Source organism: Oncorhynchus masou, chromosome 12 (assembly GCF_036934945.1).
Source record: "Oncorhynchus masou masou isolate Uvic2021 chromosome 12, UVic_Omas_1.1, whole genome shotgun sequence".
Lineage (NCBI taxonomy): Eukaryota > Metazoa > Chordata > Actinopteri > Salmoniformes > Salmonidae > Oncorhynchus > Oncorhynchus masou.
In genome coordinates, this window is record NC_088223.1 from 95,959,771 (window position 1) to 95,986,977 (window position 27,207).

Genomic DNA, 27,207 nt, shown 5'->3' on the forward strand with positions numbered 1-27,207 from the left:
AGGGTTTTGGAAAGAAAAGACATCAGATGTGTCAAGTGTTGGTTTCTTGAAGAGGGGATTTGGCCAATTTGAAGTCAGAGGGGATGCAGTCAGTGGTCAGGGACGAGTTGATGAGGGAAGTGCCATCGATAAAAGACAATACTGTGCAGCATCCTTTTAAATTATAATACGTGATCTAAAAATATTTTATATTTTTTTTCCCCTTGAAGTATATATTTTTTGGATTACCAATGTTACGGTCCCCACGACAACAACAAAAATACATGGAATTTGGTCCTTGAAACATTAATTTGAAATACTGCTGAATTTCATTCATTGATATGGAGGACTGCTCCGACAGGGGAATGCCAATATGGCCGGTGGCTTCAAAGCCTCTCAATGACCAATGTATAACATCAGCTTTCTAGGGGTTTTATACATCTGGTGGGTGTTATAAGTAATCCTTCTCACCACCCCCCTTAATGATTTAGATGCACTATTGTAAAGTGGCTGTTCCACTGGATGTCAGAAGGTGAATTCACCAATTTGTAAGTCGCTCTGGATAAGAGCGTCTGCTAAATGACTTAAATGTAAATGTAAATGTTATATCCTAATCCAACAGTGACCTGGTGGCCACTGTAGGTATTACACCCGGGTTTGGCTTTTCTAGAAACCAATCACGGTAAATAATGCAATCCAGCCACTTTAATGTTTGGTTGTCAGAAAACATATGAAAAAGAGTTTCATAAATTCCCGTCACACATTTTATACCAATACATTTTTTAAATTTTATTTTACACAATTACACAAACATTTGTGGCAGTCATAAATCATTGTAAAAATAACAGCACACATCCAATGGTTTCAAAATACCACTTTTTAAAACATTTCTCCCTAAAGTTGTATTTTCCAATACTGTCCTTCACATCCATTTGCCTCTGCTGGTTTTTACATGATCAGTTCTGAGTTATTGATTGTTGCTGTTAATCAGTCATTAAGTGGAGGTAACCTACTGTAACAGTGTAGTTGAAATATCAACCAACAAAGTTTTTTATCCTGATCCTAGATCTGTTTCTGACATCATGACAACGACAGCAAGAGCCCAAACTGGTCTAGGGTCAGTTGACAGTTTGAGCCTTGTCATGTAAACGAACAAACACAAACAGATCAGTAATAAAAACAGGTAAGTAGAACATGGTATACAGTCAGAACCTACCTGTGAATTAGGTAGATTACCGCTGTCTGCTATTACGGTCGCTCTGTTTGACATATAGCCAATATTCATTTCACTTCAGAGACTTCTAGTCATCTAGCTACTTATTAAAACATTTTGGAAAATCAATTTGGTTATTTCCCTTTTTTTTTGCAACAAAGTGAATAATTGAATCATGTACAACGTCATAACAGCGACTAATTATTCCACCGTGAGAGATCAGAAGAATTGGGCTGTGTGTTTAAAACGCGGCCTTTACTTTACAGAGAAATTGATGCTGGGAAAAGAGGCTACGGGAAATCAAACCAAAAGCCACACCTGTGATTCCGACACACCTGTGATTCCGACACACCTGTGATTCCGACGGACCTGTGATTCCGACACACCTGTGATTCCGACACACCTGTGATTCCGACACACCTGTGATTCCGACACACCTGTGATTCCGACACACCTGTGATTCCGACACACCTGTGATTCCGACACACCTGTGATTCCGACACACCTGTGATTCCGACACCCAACAAACAAAAGTTCACTTAGCAGACTCTCTTATTCAGAGCACCTCAAGGGCACATTCGACAGATTTTTCCACCTTGTCGGCTCGATGATTTGAACCAAGGACCTTTTGGTTGCTGTTCCAACCGCTACCTGGCACCGTGTACATAAAAAGATGCTTTGGAATGACTGCATTTATCATAGACATAGGTTATTATTACGTATGGCAGAAATATAACGTGTGTATGAATAATATATATGTGACCAGATTGAAGGAGCTCTGATATTATGTTACTGAAGCCCTCTAGAAACATCCGTTCATTATTTACCCTGAAATTAAAATCTGACTTTATATCAGAACAATTCAAACTGAGGTAATCGATCTCTTAGATTCCTAGACTGCTGATTGGTTTAAGAGTCCAGCTCTGCTTGTCCAACCATATGCCACCATGGGCAAATTTTCCAAAACACAGATTAAGTATAGATTTACAGTAGGCGCCAGAACAGACCCCCACAGAGTGAGAGAGAGAAAAGAGAAGAGGAAGAGAACAAATCAAAGAGCACCAGGCCAAGGTTTCTAGTCTTGCCTCGCCAGCCTCAGGTGAGGAGAGGGTCATCGTCTCCGGCCAGGCCTTCTTCTTCTGGGATGAGGACCTCTGCCTCCTTACTTTCATCCACCCCCAGCAGCCCCACAATCCTGTATGTCACAGAAAGAGCAAGACAAGGAGCCAGAGAGAGGGAAAGAGACAGGGAGAGAGCGAGACGGTGAGATTGACAGAGAGCGAGAGGGAGACAGAGAGAGAATGAGAGAGTGACAGGGAAATATGTGGAGAGAGAGAGAGAGAGAGAGCGAGATGGAGAGTTTGACAGAGATTGAGAGAGAGACAGGGAGAGAGAGCGAGATGGAGAGATTGAGAGAGAGAAAGGGAGAGAGACAGAGAGAGACAGGGAGAGACAGAGAGAGACAGGGAGAGAGAGCGAGACGGAGAGAGACACAGATCCACAAAGAATTCGAAAACAAATCCAATTTTGAAAAACTCCCATATCTACTGGGTGAAATTCCACAGTGTGTCATCAGAGCAGCAAGATTTGTGATCTGTTGCCACGAGAAAAGGGCAACCAGTAAAGAACACACACCATTGTAAATACAACCCATATCTATTTATTTTATCTTGTGTCCTTTACCATTTGTACATTGTAAAAACACTGTATATATATATATAATATGACATTTGTAATGTCTTTATTGTTTTGAAACTTCTGTATGTGTGATGTCTACTGTTAATTTCACTTTATATATTATCTACCTTACTTGCTTTGGCAATGTTAACACGTTTCCCATGCCAATAAAGCCCTTGAATTGAATTGAGATTGACAGAAATTGAGAGAGAGACAGGGAGTCCAAAGAACCTGCCTCCAGTCTCTCACTACAGCCTTTGACCTGCACAGAGTCTGACATAATAGAAGAGGACAGGTGAACGGCAGATTCCCTGTGGAATACAGTTTGTAGTTTTCATCTTTCCGGGGCTTTTAATTCAGTGCAGATGAAAGAAAGGAGACAAGGAGGGGAAGCCTCTTAAAAGTTATAGAGACGCCCACAAGGTGAGTCAGTAGTGGTTCCAGACAGCCAGAGAGCCTGTTGGTTTGTTTACGCGGCAGGATGGGAGAGCCAGCAGGATGGGAGAGCCAGCAGGATGGGAGAGCCAGCAGGATGGGAGAGCCAGCGCGGCAGGATGGGAGAGCCAGCAGGATGGGAGAGCCAGCGCGGCAGGATGGGAGAGCCAGCAGGATGGGAGAGCCAGCAGGATGGGAGAGCCAGCAGGATGGGAGAGCCAGCGCGGCAGGATGGGAGAGCCAGCGCGGCAGGATGGGAGAGCCAGCAGGATGGGAGAGCCAGCAGGATGGGAGAGCCAGCAGGATGGGAGAGCCAGCGCGGCAGGATGGGAGAGCCAGCAGGATGGGAGAGCCAGCGCGGCAGGATGGGAGAGCCAGCAGGATGGGAGAGCCAGCAGGATGGGAGAGCCAGCAGGATGGGAGAGCCAGCGCGGCAGGATGGGAGAGCCAGCGCGGCAGGATGGGAGAGCCAGCAGGATGGGAGAGCCAGCAGGATGGGAGAGCCAGCGCGGCAGGATGGGAGAGCCAGCATTGGCAGCTCATGAGAGCGAGGTTAAGGTTATGAAAAGGGTTAGGCTTAGCTATAATGCTACAGTTGTCAACTGTTGTCCCTGACTCGACCACTAGATGGCGCTGTAGGCCTACTCCATCTCGACACAACCGTACCCAGACCAACAGTATCATAACACTGATCCAATGAAACGCCTACAAAGAACTACCAACCAGATTCACAACAACAGCTTGATAAGGAAAGTAAAGCTGACAGGAGTCACTGAGTGTGTATTCATGTGGTTGGCTGAGTAACATCATGGGGCAGAAGGTAGCCTAGTTGTTAGAGAGGTGAGCCAGCAACTGCTGGGATGCCACTTTAAAATCTTGGGTCTGATGAGGAAAAATCTGTCGGGAAGTGAGCTGGCAACAGTAGGGTTGCTGGTATCAAATCCTAGAGGACGTTGCCTACCGTTGCGCACTTGAGCAAAGCACTTAAACACCCCCCCCCGGGCAACTGCTCCACAGGCTCCCATTGCCGCCTCTCCTTCCAGTTCTCTGCTGCCAATGACTGGAACGAACTACAAAAAGCACTGAAACTGGAAACATTTATCTCCCTCACTAGCTTTAAGCACCAACTGTCAGAGCAGCTCACAGATTACTGCACCTGTACATAGCCCACCTATATTTTAGCCCAAACAACTACCTCTATCCCTATTGTATTTTATTTATTTATTTATTTAGCTCCTTTGCACCCCATTATTTTTATTTCTACTTTGCACATTCTTCCATTGCAAATCTACCATTCCAGTGTTTTACTTGCTATATTGTATTTACTTCGCCACCATGGCCTTTTTTTGCCTTTACCTCCCTTATCTCACCTCATTTGCTCACATCGTATATAGACTTGTTTATACTGTATTATTGACTGTATGTTTGTTTTACTCCATGTGTAACTCTGTGTCGTTGTTTGTGTCGAACTGCTTTGCTTTATCTTGGCCAGGTCGCAATTGTAAATGAGAACTTGTTCTCAACTTGCCTACCTGGTTAAATAAAGGTGAAATAAATAAATAAAAATTGTGGCAGTAGTAGTAGTAGTCGTATATTAGTAGTAGTATATTAGTAGCAGTAGTAGTATATTAGTAGTAGAGGTAGTATATTAGTAGTAGTAGTATATTATTATTATTATTAGTATATTAGTAGTAGTATTAGTATATTAGTAGTAGTATATTAGTAGTAGTAGTAGTATTATATTAGTAGTAGTATATTAGTAGTAGTAGTATATTATTATTATTAGTAGTAGTAGTATTATATTAGTAGTATTATATTAGTAGTAGTAGTAGTAGTAGTAGTATAGTAGTAGTATATTATTATTATTATTAGTAGTATATTAGTAGTAGTAGTATATTAGTAGTAGTAGTCGTATATTAGTAGTAGTATTATATTAGTAGTAGTAGTAGTTGTATATTAGTAGTAGTAGTATATTAGTAGTAGTAGTAGTCGTATATTAGTAGTAGTAGTCGTATATTAGTAGTAGTAGTAGTTATATATTAGTAGTAGTAGTAGTCATATATTAGTAGTAGTCATATATTAGTAGTAGTAGTAGTAGTGTAGTAGTAGTAGTCGTATATTAGTAGTAGTAATATATTAGTAGTAGTAGTATATTAGTAGTAGTCATATATTAGTAGTAGTAGTAGTAGTATATTAGTAGTAGTAGTATATTAGTAGTACTAGTAGTAGTATATTAGTAGTAGTAGTAGTCATATATTAGTAGTAGTCATATATTAGTAGTAGTAGTAGTAGTAGTATATTAGTAGTAGTCATATATTAGTAGTAGTAGTAGTAGTATATTAGTAGTAGTAGTAGTCGTATAGTAGTAGTAGTATATTAGTAGTAGTAGTAGTAGTATATTAGTAGTAGTAGTAGTAGTATATTAGTAGTAGTAGTTGTCGTATATTAGTAGTAGTAGTTGTCGTATATTAGTAGTAGTAGTAGTCATATATTAGTAGTAGTCATATATTAGTAGTAGTCATATATTAGTAGTAGTAGTAGTAGTAGTATATTAGTAGTAGTAGTAGTCGTATAGTAGTAGTAGTATATTAGTAGTAGTCGTATAGTAGTAGTAGTATATTAGTAGTAGTCGTATAGTAGTAGTAGTCATATATTAGTAGTAGTAGTAGTAGTATATTAGTAGTAGTCATATATTAGTAGTAGTAGTAGTCATATATTAGTAGTAGTAGTATATTAGTAGTGGTAGTAGTCATATATTAGTAGTAGTAGTAGTCATATATTAGTAGTAGTAGTAGTCGTATATTAGTAGTAGTCATATATTAGTAGTAGTAGTAGTCGTATATTAGTAGTAGTCATATATTAGTAGTAGTAGTCGTATATTAGTAGTAGTCATATATTAGTAGTAGTAGTAGTCGTATATTAGTAGTGGTAGTATATTAGTATTAGTAGAAGTCGTATATTAGTAGTAGTCATATATTAGTAGTAGTAGTAGTCGTATATTAGTAGTAGTAGTATATTAGTAGTAGTAGTAGTCGTATATTAGTAGTAGTCATATATTAGTAGTAGTAGTATATTAGTAGTAGTAGTATATTAGTAGTAGTAGTAGTCATATATAAGTAGTAGTCATATATTAGTAGTAGTAGTAGTAGTAGTATATTAGTAGTAGTCATATATTAGTAGTAGTAGTAGTCGTATAGTAGTAGTAGTATATTAGTAGTAGTAGTAGTCGTATATTAGTAGTAGTAGTAGTAGTATATTAGTAGTAGTAGTAGTCGTATATTAGTAGTAGTCATATATTAGTAGTAGTAGTATATTAGTAGTAGTCATATTAGTAGTAGTAGTAGTAGTATATTAGTAGTAGTAGTAGTCGTATAGTAGTAGTAGTAGTAGTCGTAGAGTAGTAGTAGTCATATATTAGTAGTAGTAGTAGTATATTAGTAGTAGTCATATATTAGTAGTAGTAGTAGTCATATATTAGTAGTAGTAGTAGTAGTCATATATTAGTAGTAGTAGTATATTAGTAGTAGTAGTAGTCATATATTAGTAGTAGTAGTAGTCATATATTAGTAGTAGTAGTAGTCGTATATTAGTGGTAGTCATATATTAGTAGTAGTAGTAGTAGTCGTATATTAGTAGTAGTCATATATTAGTAGTAGTAGTAGTCGTATATTAGTAGTAGTCATATATCAGTAGTAGTAGTAGTCGTATATTAGTAGTAGTCATATTAGTAGTAGTCATATATTAGTAGTAGTAGTATATTATTAGTAGTAGTAGTCATATATTAGTAGTAGTAGTAGTCATATATTAGTAGTAGTAGTAGTCGTATATTAGTAGTAGTCATATATTAGTAGTAGTAGTAGTCGTATATTAGTAGTAGTAGTAGTCGTATATTAGTAGTAGTCATATATTAGTAGTAGTAGTAGTCGTATATTAGTAGTAGTCATATATTAGTAGTAGTAGTAGTAGTCGTATATTAGTAGTAGTATATTAGTAGTAGTAGTAAATTAGTAGTAGTAGTAGTCATATATTAGTAGTAGTAGTAATCATATATTAGTAGTAGTAGTAGACGTATATTAGTAGTAGTCATATATTAGTAGTAGTAGTAGTCGTATATTAGTAGTAGTAGTAGTTATATATTAGTAGTAGTAGTCATATATTAGTAGTAGTAGTAGTCGTATATTAGTAGTAGTCATATATTAGTAGTAGTAGTAGTCGTATATTAGTAGTAGTAGTAGTCGTATATTAGTAGTAGTCATATATTAGTAGTAGTAGTATCGTATATTAGTAGTAGTAGTAGTCGTATATTAGTAGTAGTCATATATTAGTAGTAGTAGTAGTCGTATATTAGTAGTAGTAGTAGTCGTATATTAGTAGTAGTCATATATTAGTAGTAGTAGTAGTCGTATATTAGTAGTAGTAGTAGTCGTATATTAGTAGTAGTCATATATTAGTAGTAGTAGTAGTCGTATATTAGTAGTAGTAGTAGTAGTAGTATATTAGTAGTAGTAGTAGTAGTATATTAGTAGTAGTAGTATATTAGTAGTAGTCATATATTAGTAGTAGTCGTATATTAGTAGTAGTAGTATATTAGTAGTAGTAGTAGTAGTAGTATATTAGTAGTAGTAGTATATTAGTAGTAGTAGTAGTAGTAGTATATTAGTAGTAGTAGTATATTAGTAGTAGTAGTAGTCATATATTAGTAGTAGTAGTAGCCGTATATTAGTAGTAGTCATATATTAGTAGTAGTAGTAGTCGTATATTAGTAGTAGTCATATATTAGTAGTAGTAGTAGTCGTATATTAGTAGTAGTCATATATTAGTAGTAGTAGTAGTCATATATTAGTAGTAGTCATATATTAGTAGTAGTAGTAGTCGTATATTAGTAGTAGTAGTAGTAGTATATTAGTAGTAGTAGTAGTCGTATATTAGTAGTAGTCATATATTAGTAGTAGTAGTAGTCGTATATTAGTAGTAGTAGTAGTATATTAGTAGTAGTAGTAGTCGTATATTAGTATTAGTAGTAGTCGTATATTAGTAGTAGTCATATATTAGTAGTAGTCATATATTAGTAGTAGTCGTATATTAGTAGTAGTAGTAGTCGAATATTAGTAGTAGTCATATATTAGTAGTAGTAGTATATTAGTAGTAGTAGTAGTAGTCGTATATTAGTAGTAGTAGTAGTCGTATATAAGTAGTAGTCATATATTAGTAGTAGTAGTATATTAGTAGTAGTAGTAGTCATATATTAGTAGTAGTAGTAGTCATATATTAGTAGTAGTAGTATATTAGTAGTAGTCATATATTAGTAGTAGTAGTAGTAGTAGTATATTAGTAGTAGTCGTATATTAGTAGTAGTAGTAGCCGTATATTAGTAGTAGTCATATATTAGTAGTAGTAGTAGTCGTATATTAGTAGTAGTCATATATTAGTAGTAGTAGTAGTCGTATATTAGTAGTAGTATATTAGTAGTAGTCGTATATTAGTATTAGTAGTAGTCATATATTAGTAGTAGTAGTAGTCGTATATTAGTAGTAGTCATATATTAGTAGTAGTAGTAGTCATATATTAGTAGTAGTCATATATTAGTAGTAGTAGTAGTTGTATATTAGTAGTAGTAGTAGTAGTATATTAGTAGTAGTAGTAGTAGTATATTAGTAGTAGTAGTAGTCGTATATTAGTAGTAGTCATATATTAGTAGTAGTCGTATATTAGTAGTAGTAGTAGTATATTAGTAGTAGTATATTAGTAGTAGTAGTAGTCGTATATTAGTAGTAGTCATATATTAGTAGTACATTTACATTTACATTTAAGTCATTTAGCAGACGCTCTTATCCAGAGCGACTTACAAATTGGTGAATTCACCTTCTGACATCCAGTGGAACAGCCACTTTACGTATATTAGTAGTAGTAGTAGTAGTAGTATATTAGTAGTAGTAGTAGTCATATATTAGTAGTAGTAGTAGTAGTATATTAGTAGTAGTAGTAGTCGTATATTAGTAGTAGTCATATATTAGTAGTAGTCGTATATTAGTAGTAGTATATTAGTAGTAGTAGTATATTAGTAGTAGTAGTAGTCATATATTAGTAGTAGTAGTAATCATATATTAGTAGTAGTAGTAGACGTATATTAGTAGTAGTCATATATTAGTGGTAGTAGTAGACGTATATTAGTAGTAGTCATATATTAGTGGCAGTAGTAGTCATATATTAGTAGTAGTAGTATATTAGTAGTAGTAGTAGTCGTATATTAGTAGTAGTAGTAGTCGTATATTAGTAGTAGTAGTAGTTATATATTAGTAGTAGTCATATATTAGTAGTAGTCGTATATTAGTAGCAGTAGATTTGTCGTAGTAGGAAGTATATTAGTAGATGTATATTATTAGTAGCATATAATACTCACACTAGCAGGACCAAGGGGATGACACAGAGTCCAGCAGACAACAGGAAGCAGAATCCAGGGTACCAGGTTACCGTGGCAGCGTAGAGACTACTGAACACAGCTATCGCCACACTGTTGTTCACACTGTCCAGGCAAGCCAAGCACGCAAACAACGCTCCTACACACACACACACACACACACACACACACACACACACACACACACACACACACACACACACACACACACACACACACACACGAGAGAGAGAGAGAAGACACTGTCAGCTAAATTGGTCCAAAGTCATAGGTTAAGCATCACTGCTGATGCTCATCACTACGTTCCTACATGTCGACACTTCAGCCTACCGTTGAGACAGAAAGAGTCTCCGTGACAACACTTCAGCCTACCGTTGAGACAGAAAGAGTCTCCGTGACAACACTTCAGCCTAACGTTGAGACAGTCTCCATGACAACACTTCAGCCTACCGTTGAGACAGAAAGAGTCTCCGTGACAACACTTCAGCCTAAAGGTTGAGACAGAAAGAGTCTCCATGACAACACTTCTGCCTACCGTTGAGACAGAAAGAGTCTCCGTGACAACACTTCAGCCTAAAGGTTGAGACAGAAAGAGTCTCCATGACAACACTTCTGCCTACCGTTGAGACAGAAAGAGTCTCCGTGACAACACTTCAGCCTACCGTTGAGACAGAAAGAGTCTCCGTGACAACACTTCAACCTACCGTTGAGACAGAAAGAGTCTCCGTGACAACACTTCAGCCTACCGTTGAGACAGAAAGAGTCTCCGTGACAACACTTCAACCTAACGTTGAGACAGTCTCCATGACAACACTTCAGCCTACCGTTGAGACAGAAAGAGTCTCCATGACAACACTTCAGCCTACCGTTGAGACAGAAAGAGTCTCCGTGACAACACTTCAACCTAACGTTGAGACAGTCTCCATGACAACACTTCAGCCTACCGTTGAGACAGAAAGAGTCTCCGTGACAACACTTCAGCCTAAAGGTTGAGACAGAAAGAGCAGGGTACAACCCCTGTTATCTAGGTCCGGGACAGAAGAGTTGCTTTACATTCCACATCGTTTCGTCAAGTGTCCGTGTCCGAGAGGACGGCTTAAAAGAAGAGCACTTCAGACACGGCTCTCTGGTCAGACAAGGGTCCTACTCTGTGGTCTAGAACATTCTCTGTTTAAACTAACCATGGCTCAGGAATGCACAAACACATGACAACATAACATATAAACGTGGATTTAGTACGGTAGATATGTGGTAGTGGTGGAGTAGGGGCCTGAGGGCAACAGAGTGTTGTAGATATGTGGTAGTGGTGGAGTAGGGGCCTGAGGGAACACAGTGTGTTGTAGATATGTGGTAGTGCTAGAGTGGGAGCCTGAGGGCACACAGTGTGTTGTAGATATGTGGTAGTGGTGGAGTAGGGGCCTGAGGGAACACAGTGTGTTGTAGATATGTGGTAGTGGTGGAGTAGGGGCCTGAGGGCACACAGTGTGTTGTAGATATGTGGTAGTGGTGGACTAGGGGCCTGAGGGAACACAGTGTGTTGTAGATATGTGGTAGTGGTGGACTAGGGGCCTGAGGGCACACAGTGTGTTGTAGATATGTGGTAGTGGTGGAGTAGGGGCCTGAGGGAACATAGTGTGTTGTAGATATGTGGTAGTGGTGGAGTAGGGGCCTGAGGGCACATAGTGTGTTGTGAAATCTGTAATGTTTTACATTTTTCAAATTATATAACTGACTTAATTTTGCCGGACCCCAGGAAGAGTAGCTGCTGCCTTGGCAGGAACTAATGGGGATCCATAATAAACCCCAGAAAGAGTAGCTGCTGCCTTGGCAGGAACTAATGGGGATCCATAATAAACCCCAGGAAGAGTAGCTGCTGCCTTGGCAGGAACTAATGGGGATCCATAATAAACCCCAGGAAGAGTAGCTGCTGCCTTGGCAGGAACTAATGGGGATCCATAACAAACACAAAGGCATGGAAATAAGTCTAAATAAATCTGTGCGTTTCATTCTCAATGATTGAGGGTTTTAAGGCATTAGTGTAGTCAAAGAAAGTGAACTAAAACTCACCCTGCTCGGTCTTTGACACGATCTTCGACATCATGGATCTCAGCACGGGGAATGGCATGATGGCCAGAAGCATTGGAAGCCTGACTGAGAAGAACAAACATGACAGATGTCCTTGTAGATTTCATTCTGGAATTGTTGCTTGTTAGTTTTTACATTTTATAGCATTATTATCCTATGTATGATTGTTTTGTTGTTGCTCAAACATATTGTTCATTTTTGTAATATTTCCTATACATTTCTTTGGCAACAATGTTGTCCCTTTTGGAATGGAACTAGTTAAAGACCTGATTGGCTGAAATGTTGGCTAAACCTTTGTGGTAATCCATGTATTACAAAGATCATTGAAATCTAGTGGCTTGTTGTATTATGATGTAATGTACATCTGAATGCGTCTTCTTAACGTTTTCATTATATTAGATTTCATAGTCAAATAAAACGTTGCCAAGTAAATCGTCCAGTCAAATTCAGGCTGCATTCAGTTCAGTGTGTCAAATCGGAGGGCCTGTTGTCCGGACCTCTGGCAGTCTCTATGGGGGTACCACAGGGTTCAATTCTCGGGCCGACTCTTTTCTCTGTATACATCAACGATATTGCTCTCGCTGCGGGTGATTCCTTGATCCACCTCTACGCAGACGACACCATTCTGTATTCTTCAGGCCCTTCCTTGGACACTGTGCTAATAAACCTCCAAATGAGCTTCAATGCCATACAACTCTCCTTCCGTGGCCTCCAACTGCTCTGAAACGCTAGTAAAACTAAATGCATGCTCTTCAAACGATCGCTGCCCACACCTGACCGTCATTCCAGCATCACTACTCTGGACGGTTGTGACTTAGAATATGTGGACAACTACAAATACCTACAGTGCCTTGCGAAAGTATTCGGCCCCCTTGAACTTTGCGACCTTTTGCCACATTTCAGGCTTCAAACATAAAGATATAAAACTGTATTTTTTGTGAAGAATCAACAACAAGTGGGACACAATCATGAAGTGGAACGACATTTATTGGATATTTCAAACTTTTTTAACAAATCAAAAACTTAAAAATTGGGCGTGCAAAATTATTCAGCCCCTTTACTTTCAGTGCAGCAAACTCTCTCCAGAAGTTCAGTGAGGATCTCTGAATGATCCAATGTTGACCTAAATGACTAATGATGATAAATACAATCCACCTGTGTGTAATCAAGTCTCTGTATAAATGCACCTGCACTGTGATAGTCTCAGAGGTCAGTTAAAAGCGCAGAGAGCATCATGAAGAACAAGGAACACACCAGGCAGGTCCGAGATACTGTTGTGAAGAAGTTTAAAGCCGGATTTGGATACAAAAAGATTTCTCAAGCTTTAAACATCCCAAGGAGCACTGTGCAAGCGATAATATTGAAATGGAAGGAGTATCAGACCACTGCAAATCTACCAAGACCTGGCCGTCCCTCTAAACTTTCAGCTCATACAGGGAGAAGACTGATCAGAGATGCAGCCAAGAGGCCCATGATCACTCTGGATGAACTGCAGAGATCTACAGCTGAGGTGGGAGACTGTCCATAGGACAACAATCGGTCGTATATTGCACAAATCTGGCCTTTATGGAAGAGTGGCAAGAAGAAAGCCATTTCTTAAAGATATCCATAAAAAGTGTCGTTTAAAGTTTGCCACAAGCCACCTGGGAGACACACCTAACATGTGGAAGAAGGTGCTCTGGTCAGATGAAACCAAAATTGAACTTTTTGGCAACAATGCAAAACGTTATGTTTGGCGTAAAAGCAACACAGCTCATCACACCATCCCCACTGTCAAACATGGTGGTGGCAGCATCATGGTTTGGGCCTGCTTTTCTTCAGCAGGGACAGGGAAGATGGTTAAAATTGATGGGAAGATGGATGGAGCCAAATACAGGACCATTCTGGAAGAAAACCTGATGGAGTCTGCAAAAGACCTGAGACTGGGATGGAGATTTGTCTTCCAACAAGACAATGATCCAAAACATAAAGCAAAATCTACAATGGAATGGTTCAAAAATAAACATATCCAGGTGTTAGAATGGCCAAGTCAAAGTCCAGACCTGAATCCAATCGAGAATCTGTGGAAAGAACTGAAAACTGCTGTTCACAAATGCTCTCCATCCAACCTCACTGAGCTCGAGCTGTTTTGCAAGGAGGAATGGGGAAAGATTTCAGTCTCTTGATGTGCAAAACTGATAGAGACATACCCCAAGCGACTTACAGCTGTAATCGCAGCAAAAGGTGGCGCTACAATGTATTAACTTAAGGGGGCTGAATAATTTTGCACGCCCAATTTTTCAGTTTTTGATTTGTTAAAAAAGTTTGAAATATCCAATAAATGTCGTTCCACTTCATGATTGTGTCCCACTTGTTGTTGATTCTTCACAAAAAAATACAGTTTTATATCTTTATGTTTGAAGCCTGAAATGTGGCAAAAGGTCGCAAAGTTCAAGGGGGACGAATAATTTCGCAAGGCACTGTAGGTGTCTGGTTAGTCTGTAAACTCTCCTTCCAGACTCACATTAAACATCACCAATCCAAAATGAAATCTAGAATCAACTTCCTATTTCGCAACAAAGCCTCCTTCACTCACACCGTCAAACATACCCTCGTAAAACTGACTATCCTACCAAGTCTTCACTTCGGCGATGTCATTTACAAAATAGGCCCCAACACTCTACTTAGCTAATTGGATGCAGTCTATCACCGTGCCATCCGTTTTGTCACCAAAACCCCATATTCTACCCACCACTGCGACCTGTAAACTCTCGTTGGCTGGCCCTCGCTACATATTCGTCGCCAGACCCACTGGCTCCAGGTCATCTATAAGTCTTTGCTAGGTAAAGCCCCGCCTTATCTCAGCTCACTGGTCACCACAGCAGCACCCACCCGTAGCACGCACTCAAGCAGGTATATGTCACTGGTCATCCCAAAAAGCCAATTCCTCCTTTGGCTGCCTTTCCTTCCAGTTCTCTGCTGCCAGTGACTGGAACGAATTTCAAAAATCGCTGAAGCTGGAGACTTATATCTCCCTCACAAATTTTAAACATCAGCTTTCTGAGCAGCAAACTGATCGCTGCAGCAGTACACAACCCATCTATAAATAGCCCACACCCAGGTAGCTCTACCTACCTCATCCCTGTATTGTTTTTATTTACTTTTATGCTCTTTTGCACACCAGTATCACTACATCTGTAAATATCCCACTCAATCTACCTACCTCATTCCCATATTGTTTTTATTTACTCTGCTACTCTTTTTGCACACCAGTATCACTACTTTACACACCATCATCTGCTCACCATCATCTGCTCATCTATCACTCCAGTGTTAATCTGCTAAATTGTAATTACTTTGCTACCATGGCCTATTTATTGCCTTACCTCCTCACGCCATTTGCACACACTGTATATAGACTTTCACTTTTCTATTGTGTTATTGACTGTACACTTGTTTATGTGTAATCGGTGTGGTTGTTTGTGTCTCATTGCTTTGTTTTATTTTGGCATGGTCGCAGTTGTACATGAGAACTTGTTCTCAACTAACCTTATTGGTTAAATAAAGGAGAAAAAAATCATTTAAAAAATGTAGTTAATTACTAAATATATGACTGGATGAAAAAAGATACTGGGAGCCATCTCCTGTCTCATCATCACCCTGTAGACTATATTGGGAGACCTCCCCTGTCTCATCATCACCCTGTAGACTATACTGGGAGACCTCCCCTGTCTCATCATCACCCTGTAGACTATACTGGCAGACCCTCCCCTGTCTCATCAACCTGTAGACTATACTGGGAGCCCCTCCCCTTTAGACTATAACGGTAGACCTCCCCTGTCTCATCACCCTGAAGACTATACTGGCAGACCCTCCCCTGTCTCATCATCACCCTGTAGACTATACTGGGAGCCCTCTCCTGTCTCATCACCCTGAAGACTATACTGGCAGACCCTCCCCTGTCTCATCACCCTGTAGACTATACTGGGTGCCCCCTCCCTGTCCCATCATCACCATGTAGACTATACTGGGAGACCTCCCCTGTCTCATCACCCTGTTGACTATACTGATAGCCCTCCACTGTCTCATCACCCTGTAGACTATACTGGGTGCCACCCCCCTGTCTCATCACACAGTAGACTATACTGATAGCCCTCCACTGTCTCATCACCCTGTCGACTATACTGGGAGCCCTCCCCTGTCTCATCACCCTGTAGACTATACTGGGAGCCCTCCCCTGTCTCATCACCCTGTTGACTATACTGGGAGACCTCCCCTGCCTCATCACCCTGTAGACTATACTGATAGCCCTCCACTGTCTCATCACCCTGTCGACTATACTGGGAGCCCTCCCCTGTCTCATCACCCTGTAGACTATACTGGGAGCCCTCCCCTGTCTCATCACCCTGTTGACTATACTGGGAGACCTCCCCTGCCTCATCACCCTGTAGACTATACTGGGAGCCCCCCCTGCCTCATCACCCTGTAGACTATACTGGGAGACCTCCCCTGTCTCATCACCCTGTAGACTATACTGGGAGACCTCCCCTGTCTCATCACTCTGTAGACTATACTGGGAAACCGGTAGACTGGAGGGATTGAGGGAGCCCTGCAGACTGGAGGGATTGAGGGAGCCCTGTCGACTGGAGGGATTGAGGGAGCCCTGCAGACTGGAGGGATTGAGGGAGCCCTGCAGACTGGAGGGATTGAGGGAGCCCTGCAGACTGGAGGGATTGAGGGAGCCCTGTCGACTGGAGGGATTGAGGGAGCCCTGTCGACTGGAGGGATTGAGGGAGCCCTGTCGACTGGAGGGATTGAGGGAGCCTTGGAGACTGGAGGGATTGAGGGAGCCCTGTAGACTGGAGGGATTGAGGGAGCCCTGTAGACTGGAGGGAGCCCTGTAGACTGGAGGGATTGAGGGAGCCCTGCAGACTGGAGGGAGCCATGTAGACTGGTGGGATTGAGGAAGCCCTGGAGACTGTAGGGATTGAGGGAGCCCTGTAGACTGGAGGGATTGAGAGAGCCCTGGAGACTGGAGGGATTGAGGGAGCCCTGTCGACTGGAGGGATTGAGGGAGCCTTGGAGACTGGAGGGATTGAGGGAGCCTTGGAGACTGGAGGGATTGAGGGAGCCCTGTAGACTGGAGGGATTGAGAGAGCCCTGCAGACTGGAGGGATTGAGGGAGCCCTGTAGACTGGAGGGATTGAGAGAGCCATGGAGACTGGTGGGATTGAGAGAGCCATGGAGACTGGTGGGATTGAGAGAGCCATGGAGACTGGTGGGATTGAGAGAGCCCTGGAGACTGGTGGGATTGAGGGAGCCCTGGAGAATGGTGGGATTGAGGGAGCCCTGGAGACTGGTGGGATTGAGGGAGCCCTGGAGACTGGTGGGATTGAGGGAGCCCTGGAGACTGGTGGGATTGAGAGAGCCATGGAGACTGGAGGGATTGAGAGAGCAGGAATAAGGAATACCCTTCTTATTCCTGACCATGTGAATACCCTCCTTATTCCTGACCATGTGAATACCCTCCTTATTCCTGACCATGTGAATACCCTCCTTATTCCTGACCATGTGAATACCCTCCTTATTCCTGACCATGTGAATACCCTCCTTATTCCTGACCATGATACCATGTGAATACCCTTCTTATTCCTGACCATGTGAATACCCTCCTTATTCCTGACCATGTCATCATGTGAATACCCTCCTTATTCCTGACCATGTTACCATGTGAATACCCTCCTTATTCCTGACCATGTTACCATGTGAATACCCTCCTTATTCCTGACCATGTGAATACCCTCCTTATTCCTGACCATGTTACCATGTGAATACCCTCCTTATTCCTGACCATGTTACCATGTGAATACCCTCCTTATTCCTGACCATGTTACCATGTGAATACCCTCCTTATTCCTGACCATGTGAATACCCTCCTTATTCCTGACCATGTTACCATGTGAATACCCTCCTTATTCCTGACCATGTTACCATGTGAATACCCTCCTTATTCCTGACCATGTGAATACCCTCCTTATTCCTGACCATGTTACCATGTGAATACCCTTCTTATTCCTGACCATGTGAATACCCTCCTTATTCCTGACCATGTGAATACACTCCTTATTCCTTACCCAGGAACATCATGACCGTGGTCTTGGAGAAGGCCACCAGGGTCATACCCGCCATGACACTCAGTATCCCTATGAGAATGATGACGATGTTGGGCACGCCGCAGTGAGAGAACACCGTCACACCCACAAAGCTGGTCAGGAACATCGTCATGGACAGCGCAGAGCCGTAGCCAATTAGGATCTCGCTCCAGCACAGCAGCTGGTTGAGCTCGTACAGTGTGATCATGGAGTGCCCGCCCATGTTGGCGAAGGAGAAGGAGCCGAAGAGGAGCAGTAGAAGCATCAGAAGGACGTTACGCCTCCTGCTGGCCCCTGCAAACAGTTGGTAGGCCCCGTAAGCCAGCTGATGCATGGCGGTGCGACGCAGGGAGCCGTCCAGGGGGTCATCCGGAGGTCGTTGGAGCGTCTCCTCCAGGATGAAGACAGCGTAGAGCAGGTTGAAACACAGGAACAGAGCAGAGGTGAAGAAGGGCCAGTTGAAGCCTGCTGCTCGGAGGAAGTATCCCGTAGAGAGAGAGGCCACTCCAGACAGCAGGCCGATCACCATGTCTATCCCGGCCATACGCAGGGTCTTCTGCTGTCCGTCCTCACACAGGTCAGCGATGTAGGAGAAACAGCCACCCAGGAACGTCCCCGAGCCCCCAAACAGGGCACTGACGAACGACGAGACGATGAGGAGGTAGAGGTTAAGCTCGAAGAAGGAGACTGCCAGGAAGGACAGCGTGTAGAACAGAGAACCAATCAGAGGCAGGATGATGGTGATCTTGCGTCCGCGCTGGTCACTGTAGGCAACGAGGATGAAGGTGACGGCCAGAGAGGGGATCATGGAGATGAGCTCGGTGTAGAGGGAGAAGAGAGATGCCGCCTTCTGGACCTCCTGTTGTAAACATAAACCAAGGTAAATAAACACGTAAACAACAACGACAAGGGAGGTGTCATGGAGAAGAGGGTGGAGTTATTAACGTTACCTCTGCTGAAAACACAATCAGTTAAACACGAGGTGTAATGGATAATGTCTCTGATGTACGGGGGGAAACACAATCAGTTAAACACGAGGTGTAATGGATAATGTCTCTGATGTACGGGGGGAAACACAATCAGTTAAACACGAGGTGTAATGGATAATGTCTCTGATGTACGGGGGGAAACACAATCAGTTAAACACGAGGTGTAATGGATAATGTCTCTGATGTACGGGGGGAAACACAATCAGTTAAACACGAGGTGTAATGGATAATGTCTCTGATGGATGGGGGGAAACACAATCAGTTAAACACGAGGTGTAATGGATAATGTCTCTGATGGATAGGGGGAAACACAATCAGTTAAACACGAGGTGTAATGGATAATGTCTCTGATGGATGGGGGGAAACACAATCAGTTAAACACGAGGTGTAATGGATAATGTCTCTGATGGATAGGGGGAAACACAATCAGTTAAACACGAGGTGTAATGGATAATGTCTCTGATGGATAGGGGGAAACACAATCAGTTAAACACGAGGTGTAATGGATAATGTCTCTGATGGATGGGGGGAAACACAATCAGTTAAACACGAGGTGTAATGGATAATGTCTCTGATTGATGGGGGACAGTTCCACACAGAACACACTCTTCACAGGCAGACACCTCGACACACTCTTCACAGGCAGACACCTCGACACACTCTTCACAGGCAGACACCTCGACACACTCTTCACAGGCAGACAGCGCCACACACTCTTCACAGGCAGACAGCGCCACACACTCTTCACAGGCAGACAGCGCCACACACTCTTCACAGGCAGACACCTCGACACACTCTTCACAGGCAGACACCTCGACACACTCTTCACAGGCAGACAGCGCCACACACTCTTCACAGGCAGACACCTCGACACACTCTTCACAGGCAGACAGCGCCACACACTCTTCACAGGCAGACAGCGCCACACACTCTTCACAGGCAGACACCTCGACACACAGCCTATTATATGGCCATGATGAAAGAGGAAGTACACAAAGTGGCTCTGCTCTGTTCAAGGCCAGTATGACAGCTCTACATGGAAATATAATGTTATTTATGTCAATCTAGGTTTCAAGCCGTGGGAAGTTAACCCTTATCTAAACCCACAACAGGTGTAGGCTACAGGTGGTTCTTGCCTTTAAAAAATCAAGAACAAGCAGGCATCTCCTGAACAAGTAATTAGCTACTGTAACTGGTGAGACGTGACCTCCCAGTTGGTTACAAAATAAAAATTGAAATTTCATCAGCCGTTGATTGTCAAGCAAATAACAGTCGGTCTCACGGTAATTGACCATTAATTAACACATGTATCATCTCCTGGCTTCCACACAGCCCACAGGCCACTGCAGCAGACCTTTGGAACATCTACATTTTAAAAAGTCTAGTGAATCCATGTAATAGTCTACACCTTCACAATAAATCCATTATTTATTTTAGACAGGTCTAAAGAAACATGATATTTAGAAAATGTATTTCAAAAGAACAGAATAACATCCTCTGAGTTGTCCTTATGTTAGGTCCTGATCTGGCTGTGGGCTCTTAGGCAGACAAGATTGGCTTAGAACTCCATGGCATTATTTTACATTATGTTATAGTATGAAGAATACAATTGAACAAAACTCAATAAAATAGAAAGGTTATTTTCCCCCAAACGATGAGGGCGTGTTGCACGAGGTTATTCTGTATTGAGGGGTTAACAAAGAAACAGGCCCTCCTACCTGCTTCATTTAGATTATTAATGTGAATTTAGTTGTTCTACAAACGTTGGGTTATACGTTTGATTTAATACAATGTAAGGCTGCATGATGAGACTCTAATGATGATTTGACTGAAGTCACCTGAAAAAGGCATGAGCTCTGCTTTGTTTGTTTTGTGCCGGCTGTACACACTTCATCATTCTCTCATTCACAATCACTTGATAATTCCTTGAATTTCACGGCAGCATCCCATTTGTGGCTGTAATGAAATCCCCCCATGTGGCCAGCCTTCTCCCTGAGAGTGCTGCCTGCGCCAAAGTATCGCTCACTCACACAGCTCTCCATTACGCGATTGTGATGGAGAGCTATTCATTAAAAATCCTACAATGTGATTTTCTGGATTTTTTTTTCTCATTTTGTCTGTCATAGTTGAAGTGTACCTATGATGAAAATTACAGGCCTCTCTCATCTTTTTAAGTGGGAGAACGTGCACAATTGGTGGCTGACTAAATACTTTTTTGCCCCACTGTATATGTTGGTTAGGTCTATAACCCCTACATGTTGGTTAGGTCTATAACCCCTATATATTGGTTAGGTATATAACCACTATATGTAGTTGTGTTGGTTAGGTCTATAACCCCAATATGTTGGTTAGGTCTATAACCCCTATATATCTAACCAACATAGTGGTGGTCATTCTCTCTTTCTCCCCTTACCCATCTGTCTATCACCTCCTTTGAATTCCATGCTGTCACAGTTACCAGCCCTTTCAAGCTTAACATCCTTATCATTTATCGCCCTCCAGGTTCCCTCGGAGAGTTCATCAATGAGCTTGATGCCTTGATAAGCTCCTTTCCTGAGGACGGCTCACCTCTCACAGTCCTGGGCGACTTTAACCTCCCCACGTCTACCTTTGACTCATTCCTCTCTGCCTCCTTCTTTCCACTCCTCTCCTCTTTTGACCTCACCCTCTCACCTTCCCCCCTACTCACAAGGCAGGCAATACGCTCGACCTCATCTTTACTAGATGCTGTTCTTCCACTAACCTCATTGCAACTCCCCTCCAAGTCTCCGACCACTACCTTGTATCCTTTTCCCTCTCGCTCTCATCCAACACTTCCCACACTGCCCCTACTCGGATGGTATCGCGCCGTCCCAACCTTCGCTCTCTCTCCCCCGCTACTCTCTCCTCTTCCATCCTATCATCTCTTCCCTCTGCTCATACCTTCTCCAACCTATCTCCTGATTCTGCCTCCTCAACCCTCCTCTCTTCCCTTTCTGCATCCTTTGACTCTCTATGTCCCCTATCCTCCAGGCCGGCTCGGTCCTCCCCTCCCGCTCCGTGGCTCGACGACTCACTGCGAGCTCACAGAACAGTGCTCCGGGCAGCCGAGCGGAAATGGAGGAAAACTCGCCTCCCTGCGGACCTGGCATCCTTTCACTCCCTCCTCTCTACATTTTCCTCCTCTGTCTCTGCTGCTAAAGACACTTTCTACCACTCTAAATTCCAAGCATCTGCCTCTAACCCTAGGAAGCTCTTTGCCACCTTCTCCTCCCTCCTGAATCCTCCTCCCCCCCCTCCTCCCTCTCTGCAGATGACTTCGTCAACCATTTTGAAAAGAAGGTCGACGACATCCGATCCTCGTTTGCTAAGTCAAACGACACCGCTGGTTCTGCTCACACAGCCCTACCCTGTGCTCTGACCTCTTTCTCCCCTCTCTCTCCAGATGAAATCTCGCTTCTTGTGACGGCCGGCCGCCCAACAACCTGCCCGCTTGACCCTATCCCCTCCTCTCTTCTCCAGACCATTTCCGGAGACCTTCTCCCTTACCTCACCTCGCTCATCAACTCATCCCTGACCGCTGGCTACGTCCCTTCCGTCTTCAAGAGAGCGAGAGTTGCACCCCTTCTGAAAAAACCTACACTCGATCCCTCCGATGTCAACAACTACAGACCAGTATCCCTTCTTTCTTTTCTCTCCAAAACTCTTGAACGTGCCGTCCTTGGCCAGCTCTCCCGCTATCTCTCTCAGAATGACCTTCTTGATCCAAATCAGTCAGGTTTCAAGACTAGTCATTCAACTGAGACTGCTCTTCTCTGTATCACGGAGGCGCTCCGCACTGCTAAAGCTAACTCTCTCTCCTCTGCTCTCATCCTTCTAGACCTATCGGCTGCCTTCGATACTGTGAACCATCAGATCCTCCTCTCCACCCTCTCCGAGTTGGGCATCTCCGGCGCGGCCCACACTTGGATTGCGTCCTACCTGACAGGTCGCTCCTACCAGGTGGCGTGGCGAGAATCTGTCTCCTCGCCACGCGCTCTCACCACTGGTGTCCCCCAGGGCTCTGTTCTAGGCCCTCTCCTATTCTCGCTATACACCAAGTCACTTGGCTCTGTCATAACCTCACATGGTCTCTCCTATCATTGCTATGCAGACGACACACAATTAATCTTCTCCTTTCCCCCTTCTGATGACCAGGTGGCGAATCGCATCTCTGCATGTCTGGCAGACATATCAGTGTGGATGACGGATCACCACCTCAAGCTGAACCTCGGCAAGACGGAGCTGCTCTTCCTCCCGGGGAAGGACTGCCCGTTCCATGATCTCGCCATCACGGTTGACAACTCCATTGTGTCCTCCTCCCAGAGCGCTAAGAACCTTGGCGTGATCCTGGACAACACCCTGTCGTTCTCAACTAACATCAAGGCGGTGGCCCGTTCCTGTAGGTTCATGCTCTACAACATCCGCAGAGTACGACCCTGCCTCACACAGGAAGCGGCGCAGGTCCTAATCCAGGCACTTGTCATCTCCCGTCTGGATTACTGCAACTCGCTGTTGGCTGGGCTCCCTGCCTGTGCCATTAAACCCCTACAACTCATCCAGAACGCCGCAGCCCGCCTGATGTTCAACCTTCCCAAGTTCTCTCACGTCACCCCGCTCCTCCGCTCTCTCCACTGGCTTCCAGTTGAAGCTCGCATCCGCTACAAGACCATGGTGCTTGCCTACGGAGCTGTGAGGGGAACGGCACCGCAGTACCTCCAGGCTCTGATCAGGCCCTACACCCAAACAAGGGCACTGCGTTCATCCACCTCTGGCCTGCTCGCCTCCCTACCACTGAGGAAGTACAGTTCCCGCTCAGCCCAGTCAAAACTGTTCGCTGCTCTGGCCCCCCAATGGTGGAACAAACTCCCTCACGACGCCAGGACAGCGGAGTCAATCACCACCTTCCGGAGACACCTGAAACCCCACCTCTTCAAGGAATACCTAGGATAGGATAAAGTAATCCTTCTCACCCCCCCTTAAATGATTTAGATGCACTATTGTAAAGTGGCTGTTCCACTGATGTCAGAAGGTGAATTCACCAATTTGTAAGTCGCTCTGGATAAGAGCGTCTGCTAAATGACTTAAATGTAAATGTAATGTAAATGTTGTGTTGGTTAGGTCTATAACCCCTACATGTTGGTTAGGTCTATAACCCCTATATGTTGGTTAGGTCTATAACCCCTACAAGTTGGTTAGGTATATAACCCCTACATGTTGGTTAGGTATATAACCCCTACATGTTGGTTAGGTCTATAACCCCTACATGTTGGTTAGGTCTATAACCCCTATATGTAGTTGTGTTGGTTAGGTCTATAACCCCTATATGTAGTTGTGTTGGTTAGGTCTATAACCCCTATATGTAGGTTAGGTCTATAACCCCTATATGTTGGTTAGGTCTATAACCTCTATATGTTGGTTAGGTCTATAACCTCTATATGTAGTTGTGTTGGTTAGGTCTATAACCCCAATATGTTGGTTAGGTCTATAACCCCTATATGTAGTTGTGTTGGTTAGGTCTATAACCCCTACATGTTGGTTAGGTCTATAACCCCTACATGTTGGTAAGGTCTCTAACCCCTACATGTTGGTTAGGTCTATAACCCCTACATGTTGGTTAGGTCTATAACCCCTACATGTTGGTTAGGTCTATAACCCCTAATGTTGGTTAGGTCTATAACCCCTACATGTTGGTAAGGTCTCTAACCCCTACATGTTGGTTAGGTCTATAACCCCTATATGTAGTTGTGTTGGTTAGGTCTATAACCCCTATATGTAGGTTAGGTCTATAACCCCTATATGTTGGTTAGGTCTATAACCTCTATATGTTGGTTAGGTCTATAACCTCTATATGTAGTTGTGTTGGTTAGGTCTATAACCCCAATATGTTGGTTAGGTCTATAACCCCTATATGTAGTTGTGTTGGTTAGGTCTATAACCCCTATATGTTGGTTAGGTCTATAACCCCTACATGTTGGTTAGGTCTATAACCCCTATATGTAGTTGTGTTGGTTAGGTCTATAACCCCAATATGTTGGTTAGGTCTATAACCCCTATATGTTGGTTAGGTCTATAACCCCTATATGTAGTTGTGTTGGTTAGGTCTATAACCCCTACATGTTGGTTAGGTCTATAACCCCTACATGTTGGTTAGGTCTATAACCCCTACATGTTGGTTAGGTCTATAACCCCTACATGTTGGTTAGGTCTATAACCCCTATATGTAGTTGTGTTGGTTAGGTATATAACCCCTATATGTAGGTTAGGTCTATAACCCCTATATGTAGGTTAGGTCTATAACCCCTATATGTTGGTTAGGTCTATAACCCCTATATGTAGTTGTGTTGGTTAGGTCTATAACCCCAATATGTTGGTTAGGTCTATAACCCCTATATGTTGGTTAGGTCTATAACCCCTATATGTAGTTGTGTTGGTTAGGTCTATAACCCCTATATGTTGGTTAGGTCTATAACCCCTACATGTTGGTTAGGTCTATAACCCCTACATGTTGGTTAGGTCTATAACCCCTACATGTTGGTTAGGTCTATAACCCCTATATGTAGTTGTGTTGGTTAGGTCTATAACCCCTATATGTAGTTGTGTTGGTTAGGTCTATAACCCCTATATGTAGGTTAGGTCTATAACCCCTATATGTAGGTTAGGTCTATAACCCCTATATGTTGGTTAGGTCTATAACCTCTATATGTAGTTGTGTTGGTTAGGTCTATAACCCCAATATGTTGGTTAGGTCTATAACCCCTATATGTAGATGTGTTGGTTAGGTCTATAACCCCTACATGTTGGTTAGGTCTATAACCCCTACATGTTGGTAAGGTCTCTAACCCCTACATGTTGGTTAGGTCTATAACCCCTACATGTTGGTTAGGTCTATAACCCCTACATGTTGGTTAGGTCTATAACCCCTAATGTTGGTTAGGTCTATAACCCCTACATGTTGGTAAGGTCTCTAACCCCTACATGATGGTTAGGTCTATAACCCCTATATGTAGTTGTGTTGGTTAGGTATATAACCCCTATATGTTGGTTAGGTCTATAACTCCTATATATAGTTGTGTTGGTGAGGGTTTATACGTAACTGACCTCATGGTGGAGACAGGGTAGGTTGTGTTGTCAGAGACAGGGTAGGTTTCTACAGTAACTAACCTCATGGTGGCAGCTGGTGTTGGAGGGTTCGCAGCGTGATGTGTTGTCAGAGACAGGGTAGGTTGTGTTGTCAGAGACAGGGTAGGTTGTGTTGTCAGAGACAAGGTAGGTTGTTTTGTCAGAGACAGGGTAGGTTGTGTTGTCAGAGACAGGGTAGGTTGTGTTGTCAGAGACAGGGTAGGATGTGTTGTCAGAGACAGGGTAGGTTTCTACAGTAACTAACCTCATTGTGGCTGCTGGTGTTGGAGGGATCGCAGCGTGATGTGTTGTTAGAGACAGGGTAGGTGGTGTTGGTTATATCCTGCCATAGCCTCCTGTAGACATACTGCGGTACCAGAGGATAGACCAGGAAATTGGCGAAAGCATAGAAGGCTACCAGTGGCTCTATCAGCAATAACCCCTTCATTCTTACCAGGGGAGATTGGACACAAAGACAGATCCCTGTAAGACAAGGTAGGAGAGTTCAGGGGACACACAGATCCTTGAGATGGGAGAGGACCAACAGAGAGATCCCTGTAAGACAAGGTAGGAGAGTTCAGTGGACACACAGATCCTTGAGACGGGAGAGGACCAACAGACAGATCCCTCAATGATCTGATCTGTCGAGCTATCCACTGAACTCTCCTACCTTGTCTTCCAGGGGAGTGGACAGAGATCCCTGGGAGGGTAGTGGACAGAGATATCTGGGAGGGTAGTGGACAGAGATCCCTGGGAGGGGAGTGGACAGAGATCCCTGGGAGGGGAGTGGACAGAGATCTCTGGGAGGGGAGTGGACAGAGATCCCTGGGAGGGGACAGAGATCTCTGGGAGGGGAGTGGACAGAGATCTCTGGGAGGGGAGTGGACAGAGATCCCTGGGAGGGGAGTGGACAGAGATCCCTGGGAGGGGAGTGGACAGAGATCCCTGGGAGGGGACAGAGATATCTGGGAGGGGAGTGGACAGAGATCCCTGGGAGGGGAGTGGACAGAGATCCCTGGGAGGGTAGTGGACAGAGATATCTGGGAGGGTAGTGGACAGAGATCCCTGGGAGGGGAGTGGACAGAGATCCCTGGGAGGGAGTGGACAGAGATCTCTGGGAGGGGAGTGGACAGAGATCCC

The 27,207-nt window shown here is 43.2% G+C and overlaps 1 protein-coding gene across 2 annotated transcripts in view; it reads right to left on the reverse strand.

Moving 5' to 3' along the window:
* Window positions 1-750: 750 nt before the first annotated feature.
* LOC135551104 (lysosomal proton-coupled steroid conjugate and bile acid symporter SLC46A3-like) overlaps window positions 751-27,207 on the reverse strand; it is a 33,388-nt gene continuing 6,931 nt past the window's right edge. Inside the window, exons 1-5 of one of the 2 annotated variants that reach the window (XM_064982525.1) lie at window positions 26,333-26,515; window positions 17,921-18,797; window positions 11,790-11,873; window positions 9,705-9,861; window positions 751-2,387 (exon numbers count right to left, since the gene is read on the reverse strand). In XM_064982525.1, the coding sequence (XP_064838597.1) occupies window positions 2,288-2,387; window positions 9,705-9,861; window positions 11,790-11,873; window positions 17,921-18,797; window positions 26,333-26,515 (1,401 nt within the window). In that variant the 3' untranslated portion in view covers window positions 751-2,287. Of the gene's footprint in view, window positions 2,388-9,704; window positions 9,862-11,789; window positions 11,874-17,920; window positions 18,798-26,332; window positions 26,516-27,207 lie in introns of those variants that run through there. The other variant, XM_064982524.1, reaches the window with a different exon arrangement.